Source organism: Pleurodeles waltl, chromosome 9 (genome assembly GCF_031143425.1).
Source record: "Pleurodeles waltl isolate 20211129_DDA chromosome 9, aPleWal1.hap1.20221129, whole genome shotgun sequence".
NCBI classification, from domain to species: Eukaryota; Metazoa; Chordata; class Amphibia; order Caudata; family Salamandridae; genus Pleurodeles; species Pleurodeles waltl.
In genome coordinates, this window is record NC_090448.1 from 120,710,725 (window position 1) to 120,722,839 (window position 12,115).

Genomic DNA, 12,115 nt, shown 5'->3' on the forward strand with positions numbered 1-12,115 from the left:
ACCCACCAGATATGTCTTCTTTGACCCCTTGAAGGTCTCAGCTAGAACCTTCCAGAAACTGCATGTACCCCTGACATGGAGACATCATTGTGGGTGAGTCTGATGCTCTGCATTTCCCACAACCTGCACCCTTCTGGTGTCATCAACAAATCCAAGCTCCTGGCCTTGATGACACTAACACTATTCAACAGCATACAGAATGTCAATAGTCTGCTGAACAGCTGTGTCCAGGCCAATATTCCCTCTATTTTCTGCCTACAATACCACTCTTGATAGCATTATGCCTTGTTTCTATTTTGACCATCCACATTTAGTTTGATGACTCATAAAGCTTTATGTTATCAGCTACTTTCTCAGCATCACTGCCCAATTGTTGGTCACCATGAATACCTACATGCCCTGAAGATTCCATTTTACCATATCTGTTACTCATGTATTTGTTCATCCTCTTCTCCACCATTGTCATCTTATCATTTGAATTTTATCTTCTCACGCATGATGTTGTGTAGGTGACTAACATCCTGAAAGTTGACCCCTTTAATATCTTTTATACTAATTTAGAGTGCTACTCAGCCACAAACATGATGGATAGCCCTTCCACAGTATAGCGAGTGCATTATGTCTGATGGCACTTGTAATATGGTGAACAGGATACATGTCACATTTGTTACGGAGTAACCTGTCCTCCAAACTCTAAATCAGACCCTTAATCTCTAATCTCTGATTCGTGGCGTAGTGTCTACTTAGCTTTCCTTACACTTCCGTGTTCTCCTTTAGTGTTCTTTTAACTTTGCATTCCACTATGTCTGTACATCCCAACAACATGTTTTCACTCATCTCACCTCATTTTCTATCTACACCCCAATACTCTAGCTTTTACTCCTAAATCATATTTCCTGGTTCTCTACTGATGATAATACTCAAATAGGACCTTAGTGATAAGTAACAAATATACCCGTTTCTGTTTGGTTTTGTGTGTTTTAAAGCCTATCTTAAAATATTACAGTAGATTTTACCAAATAAAACACATTTACAGCACATATCATTATACCCGGTTCTAACAGATAACAAATAAAGTCATTTTTTGGGAAGAGATTAGGGTAGCTGGCAAAATAAATGTATCTACTGCATGAAGTCAGTATAAAGAGTGTATACTGTGGTGTACAAAAGCTCTGTAAAAATATAACATATGGCACCCAGCAGGACAGAAGCAATACTTATATTTTATGCTCCTTATTTTTTTAAATCAAAAATGCAAAAAAACAATGCCGATTGTTAATACGTTTTGTCATTTTATATCCTCATATGTGTCGCCTTATGTATACACTTCAAACTGATAAAAAAGTAGTTGACTTTTTTTTAACTTTTTTAATGTTTTTTTTACCTAAGGTCCGATATTGGAACAATGAAGGCAGTGATGAAGCTTCCAGCAGCATACGTGTAGCTGGAAATGTGACCTCCGTGAACCTGACAAGACTAATGAGCAACACTCACTATTATGCTGCTGTGCGAGCCTATAATAGTGCTGGGGCTGGACCATTTAGTGCCTCTGTCAATTCAACCACAAAAAAACCTGGTAGGTGCTCTTCAAATACAGGCCTTGGGCAAACAGAACACTTGTTACAAGAAAGGCTAAAGATGCAGATTTAACTATAATTCATACAGGCCCTCATGACAAGTTAAGCAGAAAATGGTGTGATTTTTACCACATGTGGTAAATACTCTTAGCTCGGGGTGAGATGTAGCTCCTACTCCGAGTTTTCAACTTTAAAATTAGGTACTATTATGCCAGATTAGTAATTATATACCTAATTTTCCATGTTTTGCCTTTTTGACTTGTCTTTTCTCCGATAAATTTCAGCATTTTTGATCTGCTGGATCTTGCCAGTGAAAACGTGTGAAGGAGTGATAATTATCACAAAATGCCACGCTGAAAACCTTTTGCGCTAGTGAGATTGAGAATCCATCTGGTACACTAATTTATGCCTGTTTCATATTCATATATTAAAGAGACAGGGGAATTACATACAAGGAAACACACCCAAAACAATACTCTTTTAAAGGGGTGGGATTATGAATTGATTCCCTTTGTATGGTGTGTCTAATAGGTTTGTACCAAACATCTATCATAGGGAGAGAATGGGCAAAAGAGATCACAGTTAATTTATATTTTATATATCAGCAAGTGAAATGTGAAATGTAATTTTGAATATTTTTTTTAATTTCATTCTAGCTCCAAATCAGCCCCCTGGTAATGTACTTTGGAATATAACTGACTCCAAACTGTATCTCTCCTGGGAACATGTTCGAGCACTTGAAAACGAATCTGAAGTAACAGGATACAAAGTGAGTAGAACTATAAATAATACCTATTTCCATAACTGCAGTGCTGATTTAGATATGTGTGATCTATTGTTACTTGTACCACAAAACGTGAGAATTCTGGTCCACAAACTTTTGCATGTTCATGCAGTAAAAAGAGGGCAGACAATGGCAACCTTTCTAACCGTGGAGCAGAGAATGCCATTGGGTAGTTCTCATGCCGTCTAATCTGGCTTCCGACTTGGTGTCTGGTCCATCACCATTTATAACAGCATAACATCCTTGCAAGACAGATATGGTGGTCTTGTAGGGAATCACCAATCGTTTCCCAGATGTTCTGGGAAAAAAATCACAGCATATATAAGACACTTTTAATGTTGGCCCAGGAAGGCTGCTCCCTAGATAAATGCCCAACTTTGTGGCAGGAATCTTCAAAAATGTAGACCATCATCCACTTTTAATGTTGGCACTGGAAGGCTGCTCTCTGGATAAACTCCTAACTTTGTGGTGGAAATCTTTGAAAAGACAAACCATCTTCCACCAGTGTGAAAGAAATGATACTTCTACCTCAGCAGCTGATGGTAGATTTGCAGATCTTGAAATGAGGCACACAACTCTCACTATCTTTTTTAGGCAACATTGATATTCATTTGAGGCACACAACTGGCTAACACAATATATGCAATGTACTCAATGTGTAATATAGTGTAATTCTCTCCCAAAATATATTGCCTTCACTTTTAAGTCAGCAATTTCTTTTGTCTAAGTCAGTTGTCTCTACTGCACCAAATTTTGTGGATATGGATTTTACAACAGATGCCAATTAGTGATTTCCCTCTTTGTCATGATTTCGTTGAATACAAACCATTCATTAAGTCATCCACAAAACGTCAGTAGTACACTGTGAATACTGAAAATAGGTTACATATCGAATTTATTAGCGACTCATCATAGAGGTGTTCAAATTTACTAGATCTCAATGATTCTTGAAATGAATGTGAGAAGAAAGTTTAAATCAAGTAACAGATTCAGTTCCTAAATATATTAAGAAAGTGTATGGCAGATTTAAAATAATAAGTGAACACAATTTTAGTGCAAATAAAAGGTAAAACTATGAAACAAAACATGTATGTAAATAATGCGATATGGCTTATATTTCTGTCCAAATGTCAGCTGCGCAGTCTACTGTCCAGCGATATTCTTATTAGCATAAGCAGCAACAGTATTCATAGTTAAGAAATATGTGCTTGATTCTAAAATAATTAGGGCTTCTGCACTTACAGTTTAGTACTTAAAATGTGTGCAGGTTTCCAAAAGGTTTTATTTTTGTCATTAATATGGGTGTTAAGTATACTGCTTACTTAAATATTCTGGTACTATCATAGTTATTATTAATGTTGTAAATTTATGTATAAGTACATACGTTAAATTAAATATTTGTTTTGATAGCTTTTATTTTTTATGTTATCTGTTTTGATTCATACCTTTTGCCCTTAATTTGGGTTACTGGTTGCTTTGGGGTTAGGTTGTCTAATGTTTTACTTAAAGTATTTTTCAATTATGATATTAGAAGTGTTTAGAATACCTTTATTACATTTATTTCATTAAGCTTTTATAATGTGCCTCTTGTTTAAACAAACTTCTGGTTCTTTTCTTTTGATCTGTATAATTAGTATTGTTTTAGATTGGTAAAATTGTCAGGTTTATTGGAGATATTGTATGTAGTGTTTTGAGGGCTGTAAATGAAAGATTTATGTTTATTGACTACACGTTATAATAGTGAGGTACATTTTTGATTGGCCCATATTTTAGGGGCAATTATTAATTTAATTTTGAAATATTTTATTTGTAAATAGATGAAGCAATATTTAACATACAACTTAACAATTAAATTGCCTTAAATAATTCATGTCCATATATTTGTGCTAGTTAAAATTCATTTTAAGGTGAACATATGTGTAATGTTGTTTCCTCTAGGTTTAGATGGGTAGTGTTTTTTCATAATTGACAGATAATTACTTTATTTTTTTTAAAGTCAAATACTGTCTTTTTTGTTTTAAGTTAATTGTAATTATAAAATAAATAGTACTTTATTTGGAGTTTATAAAATATATTGTTAAATGTGTAAAAGTAAAGGTGCTTGAAAGTATATTATGTAAATATATTATAAATTGGGTGGGAAGAGATATTAAGGGAAGAAAAGCGCTCACAACATTCCCCTCTAAAAGTCAAGGAAGTGATTAATTTAAGATACGATGCTCCCAGCCTAGGAGGATCCTCCCATGCCTCCAAAAATACAACCAATATTAATATAAAGACCAAGGCACTCGTAGAATAATATGTAATTGTAAAGTCCGTAGTTTGTAATCCTTGAATTCGTAACTCAATGATCCGATTCAAGTGGCGCGCATAAATGAACAAAGTTCAGAGGAAGTCCATGACGTAAAAGGTTCATCTTTAATGTGTTATACACCAAACAGCCAACACGTGTTTCGTCATGGGAGTAAATACCCCCGTGACTTTTTCAAGGCTGCAAAGAATATCAGAAAGCATAAATTGTACAATATTCAACCAATACAATCAATAAATATATACAGACTCAAAAGTCAAACATCCTAGTGACAGTACGCCACACACAAGAAAGCATATAATTATAGAACCTCCACTTAACAATAAAGACCAAAACCTAATCACAAAATGCGAATCAACAATACAATATTTAGAAGAATCCCAAGACACCGCACCATCTGGTTTGGAAATAGCAGGAGGAGAAGAGGCATGAACCACAAAGAGAGTGATGCACAATATGTGAAGAGATGCCTAACAAAATCGATTCCTAAACCCCAAAAGGACCTATATAAAGCCACCTACAAAACTTATTATCCAGTTCAATACGTATACCCAAAGTGAATAACCATGCAAACACAATAACTGTGAAAACCCCAACAATACAGCAGCAGTGGAGCGTAAAAAACCTAAAACAAACCTCAGTTAGGTACGACGTAGAGAATAATGACTGCCTCAGAATCAGTGATCAAATAGGTGAACCCACTCTATTAATACAATAAAGTAATAATAAAATTAATTCCAAAAGAAAACATCCGAAAGACACAAGGTCGAAACAATATATATATCTGTGTAAATAAAGTAACCATTCAGGTTGGAAGCACCCCGTGACATTGTTCCTTAGTATCAAGTAATGACACCTACCAAGAAACACTCATCCCATCCATAAGGGTCCTTGAGTGACGATATTATGGCATTCTCATCTAGAATCACAGAAAATTTTAACAGAGTTTCAACGGAAGTTATGTATATCTAAAGACACCACCACCGAAGGTCAATTGCTGACAGCACATGCAGTACCCCAACCCCCGCTCACCTGCAAGGTCTTGCAAGATAATAAGTATAGATCGGAGCCAAAGTAGAGGTTCCGAAAGAAACGAGTGGCGAACCGATACTATGTCCGCCATCTTTATTTAAAGAAAAATCTCATAAGCTAAGTCTCTTCTCGCGAGAGGAGACCAGGACTTCCGAGCGTTCCAAGGTCCGAACGCAAGTGAAGTGTATCCAGAAGGAAAGAAAAGACAACACAGGCGCCATCTTTAAATGGAGCGCTGAACTCAATTTACAGGCAAATTGTTGGTTGTTCCCAATCAATACTCAAATAAACAGATATGTCTGGCGTCTAGAAGAAACATATCTAAGAAAACGAATCCCTATTATCAATTTAGTGACACATTTAAGTTGCCACCCTTCACTCTCGTCCAAACCGCGACTCTCCTCCCATGAACCAAACCAGATGGCTCCATATTTAAGTGATAAAGAAAACATATTTCGTTATACAATTCCAAACCAAAGAGAGATTAGGAATAAAATAAATTAAGGGTCACCAATGGGAATGCATTACAAAAAGGATAGTGAACTATAGATGGACCAATAGTAACGACACTATCAAAAAAAGGAAAAGAAAGAAGATTCTGTAATCAACTTATTCCAAATAACCACAATATTATTATTGAAAACACCAATAGATTTAACACAAAAGTGACACAATCGCCTTTCCCTCCCACAGTCCAAGGCACATACATGTGTAATGACAGACCTCATTATCAATATAACATCAGTACACAATAGGACACCCAACAAAATTAATCCAAGAAATATTCCATCTCATAGTTGGTATTGAGCCCCATTTCCACCGCTCTCAATTTGAGTATTCAGTAACATTCCCTCTTCCTCAGTGCCAGCTCCCTGTTTCCACCACTAGGACTAGAAGGAACCACTTCGAAACCGAAGAATTCAAAAACCCGAATGCGATCCTGTTTTGGGCATTGGCATATATGTGTAACTATGGGATAACGTTCATCTTGTTGTATCAGAGCTCTGTAATGTTCGCTTATCCTTGCTTTGAGAGGTCTGATAGTACTACCAACATAGTATGAACCGCATCTACATACACTCATGTATATGCCAAACTTGCTTTCGCACGTTATATTAGAGGTGATGCAGAAATTATCTCCCATAAGGCTACTGAAGGTGGAAATCCCTGATCTGCTCCATTTACACATCCCGCATCGGCCACATTTAAAAAAAAAACTACTACGGATTGTGAGCCAGTTGTCCTGCTGGGGTGTCAACGAGTAGCTGGGGCATAAGATATTCTTGAGGGTTCTACCCCTACAATAGGTCAAAATGGGTGAATCTAATACTTGTCCCTTCAGGGTTGTGTCCGCCCTAAGTATGTGCCAATGTTTCCTCATGCATCTTTGTAAGGCCGCCAAAGCGAAAGTATAGTCAACTACACATCGTAAGTTGTTATCAGTAATTTTTTCTCGATGTTTCAGGGTGTCATCTCTAGAGAGGCGCCCAATCCTACTGCATGCTATATCAAGAATAGCTGTGGGATAGCCACGTAATCTAAATCTGGCCTTAATACCTCCAATATTATTCTTAAAGTCCACTTCCAAGCTACAATTTCTCCTGGCACGGACCATTTCCCCATAAGGAATAGAATGAATTTGGTGTCGTGGATGTGAGCTACTAGCGTGCAGGATTGAGTTGCACGCTGTACTCTTCCTAAATAGGCGACTCTCAATCTTATCCTGATGAATAAAGAGTTCCACATCCAAAAAATTGATACTTGTTTCACTGTGTTCCCAGGTGAACCTTATATTGAGATCATTAGAATTCAAGTAATTAATGAATTCATGCAATTTTACAACGTCGCCTGTCCAAATCATGATGCAATCGTCGATGTATTGACCCCAAAAGAGAATATTCGAGTGCCAAGTATTGGCCTCCTTCCCCCAAACCAATTTGTGTTCCAAGAACCTCATAAAGAGATTCGCATATGATGGAGAGAAGCGAGAGCCCATAGCAACCCCCCTTTTTTGGCGATACCAGTCCCCTTTAAAGAGGAAGAAGTTGTTATCCAAAATCAATCTGACCATATCCAAAATCATATTGGTGTGTCCATAAAGACTAGCCGGTTGACTGAACAGAAAATGACGTAAAGCGATCATGCCCAAATCATGTTCAATACTCGTATAAAGTGAGGTAACATCAAGAGTCACCAACATCATGCCCTGCTCCCAGTTAATATCAGTCAGGATACTAAGAACATGCTTAGTATCCTTAATAAAGGAGGGAAGGTTTGTCACAAATGGCTGTAGAAAGATGTCCACGTACTCAGATAACCTTTCAGTTGGGCCACCCATTCCCGAGACTATAGGTCTCCCAGGCGGTAAGCAAGGATCTTTATGAATCTTAGGTAGAGTGTACAGACATGGATATCTAGGTCTGAAGACCCGTAAGTACATGTACTCATCCTCCCTCAATAGTTGTTGGTCAAAGCAGAGTTTCAGGAATTTGTTAATCCTACTTGAAAGACCTGGAATAGGGTTAGATTCTATTTTCTCATAGCAGACTGGATCCTCTATCTGTCTGTTTATCTCAGATTCATAGTCCTTGGTGTTCATTATTACAATATTGCTGCCTTTATCTGCCTCTCTAATGGTGACCTCATTGCATGTACGTAAGTTCTTAAAGCATTCAAGTTCACCCTGATTCAAGTTGCCACAGCGGGTCTGACGATAGGCCTTGTTCCTGTTTTCTAACTTAATAAGGTCATGCCATACCAGTTTATAAAAGGTATCTATGATGTTTCCCCCACTCAAAGTGGGTGTCCATTTAGATTTAGATTTGAGACCACTAGTCATAGTGTCTGATGTAATATCCAGATCTTCAAAAATCTTAGAAACAGAGGTGGGATCCTGTTCATAATCAGTTATAGATAGTAAGGTCGCTGCATCCTGTATGTCTTTAATGGAAAGGGGATGAAAATCCTTCCTGTGTGTAGAGAGGATATCCCTATCTTTAGTACCTGTGTTGATACTAATTTTTTTTTTGAGTTTCAATCTCCTAATATATTTGAAAACGTCAATCTTAGTTTTCTGAAAGTCCTCAAATGTACCCGGGCAAAAGCCCAGGCCCTTGCTCAATAGTGTCTTTGCATGCGTTGATAGTTCAAGGTCAGATAGATTAATGATAGAGATCGCTTTGTCACTATACCCCCTCATTTCCGCTTGTGCCATGACCTGGTTTGCATCCCTGACTTTGCTACCATGTGATCCCCCTCTCTTACTCCTTCTGGTTTTGCGGAATCTTCTGTGCATCTGTTTGTCTCCCATTGTCCTTGTCTGATCCTCTGGACCTCAGCTAAAAAAGATACTGTGCCCTGTACATTGGCAACATCGTGTCCTGAGGTATTGGACATGTCGCTGGATTCACTATTGCTAACTGAAATATTGCTAAGTGATGACTTAGCAACCGCACCGACCCCCACAGACCACGCCCGCAACCTCGGCTTCATCTTGGACCCTCTTCTCACCATGACCAAGCAAGTCAACGCTGTGTCCTCCGCCTGCTTCCTCACCCTCCGCATGCTCCGCAAGATCTTCCGCTGGATCTCCGCCGACACCAGAAAAACCGTGACCCACGCCCTCGTCACGAGCCGCCTGGACTACGGCAACACCCTCTACGCCGGGACCACAGCCAAACTCCAAAACCGCCTGCAACGCATTCAAAACGCCTCGGCCCGCCTCATCCTCGACATACCCCGCAGCAGCCACATCTCCACACACCTGAGACACCTGCATTGGCTCCCAGTCAGCAAAAGGATCACCTTCCGACTTCTCACCCACGCACACAAAGCCCTCCACGACAAGGGACCGGAATACCTCAACAGACGCCTCAGCTTCTACGTCCCCACCCGCCTCCTCCGCTCCTCTGGCCTCGCACTCGCTGCTGTCCCTCGCATCCGCCGCTCCACGGCGGGTGGGAGATCTTTCTCCTTCCTGGCGGCCAAGACCTGGAACTCCCTCCCCACCAGCCTCAGGACCACCCAGGACCACTCCGATTTCCCGAGACTGCTAAAGACCTGGCTGTTCGAGCAGCGATAACCCCCCTTTTTCCTCTAGCGCCTTGAGACCCGCACGGGTGAGTAGCGCGCTTTATAAATGTTAATGATTTGATTTGGGAACCAATTTGTCGAGACAATGGACAGTCAGCTGCCTTGATTAGATGATCATACTTGCGTGAGATTGTAAAAACCCTCCCTCTCATATAATCTAATTCATCCAGTTTACGTTTACTTGACTTTCTACGTGTGACTTCAATCTGATGCTGACTAATAATCTCAAAATTGCATAGTTCTTTTCGGTCGCCTCCTCCATATTCATGTTCTTAATCTCAGACTCTAGACAAGAAATGTCTGCCTGAAGTTTGGTGACCTTTCTCTCGGAATTTTCTATTAAGATATTCATCAGTTTCATAGAGCTAGATATAAGTTCTTGTTCCCAACTGTCAAGTAAATCTGGGTCTAGATCATCAAATGTGGGGAATATATGAGATCTCAGACCTCTGGGTATGTAAATATATTATATGTGAACCATGAATATAAGACAAATCGTTATTGAATATATTTTAGTTAAACAACATAATCTAATAAAATAATGTTTGAAAATGAGATTAATATTAATACATTTCACCTGCCCTAAATTTGTAGACTATTCCCAAATTTCTTTCGAGCTAGATGTCCACATCTACATTTACATACATATAATTGTAGTTAAGCTGATACACCTTTTAATCCTTCTTCCATTTAAAGTTATGCATTTCATATAATTTGTGGGGGCAGGCGTTACAGTTGTAAATTTGATTTCTTGAACATTAGTGAACTTTCCTCAGTTTTTGTTGGACTAAGCTTAGATTGATAATTGTCACACCTCTACTTACTCTATCTGTTATCTGTAGGTGTTAATAAATAAACCTTATTTTAGCATTTTATTTTACTTTTTAGTCATTTTCATGTTGTAATTTGAATATTTTAAATATTCTATAGATGGTTGTGAGATTTCTGAAGTGACATCAAATAACTTTGCTAAATGAATTAGAAAGAAATGATTGATATAATTTGCATTGTAAAGTAAAACATGCTTTTTTACTATAAGTTTTAATTTTTAAATTTGTCCTTTGTAACTTTCAAACATGCTTTTACTTTTTTCCCAAATACAGATATTATTACATTTTTAATGTCTGCATATCTTGAAATAATGTGTATGTTTAAGTAATTGCACTTTTTTAAGTTTAGATGTTTTGCATAATTGTTTTACCTAATTGGGCTGTAGGAAAATGGGTGTACTGTATGATAGGGTCGGGGCCCTATCGTGCTGTATCGTCACATTAATTTTCTTGGGTCCAATCAGAGTTATTTAGTTGACCTGCAGCTCAACGCTTTGGTAGCTATGGCAGAGTGTAAGAGGCTGGCCTGGTTTGTAGTGGGTACCTTGGGTACTTACACCAGGTCCAGTTATCCCTTATTAGTGAAATGTAGTAGTGTTCTAGCAGCTTAGGCTGATAGAGGTAGCTATAGCATAACAGCTTAGGCTGAACTAGGAGGCATGCAAAGCTCATGCAATACCACTTATAGTTACACAGTACTTATACACAAGTAAAGACAATACTCAGTGTTACCAAAAATAAAGGTATTTATTGGGTAACACAGTACCAAAAATAACTTATAGACAATACTCCTTCTGGATGTAAGCATTATACACAATATATACACTAGACACCAAAATTAGACAAGTAAATAGTCATAGAACAATGCAAACAATAGGAAATGCTATAGAATGCAATGGGAGAAAATAGGTCTGGGGCAACACAAACCACATACTAAGAAAGTGGAATGCGAATCACAAATTCCCCCCTAGGCAAGTGTAGTGTGTGCAGAATCACTGGGAGAGTAAGAATACAGTAAAGGTAGGTACATTACCACACCCCAGAGCCCCCAGAAAAGCAGGAGTAAAGTACTGCAAGTTTCCTTTGGACACACTACATCTTGTGATTGGGATTTTGCAGCAGCCAACCAAGTCTGCAAAGAACTACTGCTGGATTCCTGGACCTGAAGAACTGCAAAAGAAGGGGACCAAGCTCAGAAGTCAAAAGAAGTTCCAGGAAGGACAGGATCCCCTGCTAACCCAGAAGAGGGTTCGAAAGAAGAGTCCCCAGTTAGTTGAAGACTGCAGAAATGCACCCTAGGAAGATGCCAGCAGGTTCCTGCATGATGCAAAAGATGTCCCAAAATGTGAAGATCATTGCAGATGAGATATTGTGTTGGAAGTCGCCAACAAGCCTTGGCTACGCCAAAAGTGTGTTTTGCATAAAAATGGTGCTGAATGGACCCAGTAGGGACCTGTGGGCCTCACCTCTGTGGAAGAGGAAGAGTGTG

At 38.6% G+C, this 12,115-nt stretch overlaps 1 protein-coding gene across 1 annotated transcript in view; it reads left to right on the top strand.

Annotated features, from left to right (window-relative positions):
- Nucleotides 1-12,115, top strand: part of LOC138258999 (contactin-3-like) — a 1,120,386-nt gene that overhangs the window by 1,057,260 nt on the left and 51,011 nt on the right. Inside the window, exons 20-21 of the mRNA XM_069206372.1 lie at nt 1,390-1,576; nt 2,234-2,346. Coding sequence (XP_069062473.1) covers nt 1,390-1,576; nt 2,234-2,346 — 300 coding nt within the window. The remainder of the gene's footprint in view (nt 1-1,389; nt 1,577-2,233; nt 2,347-12,115) is intronic.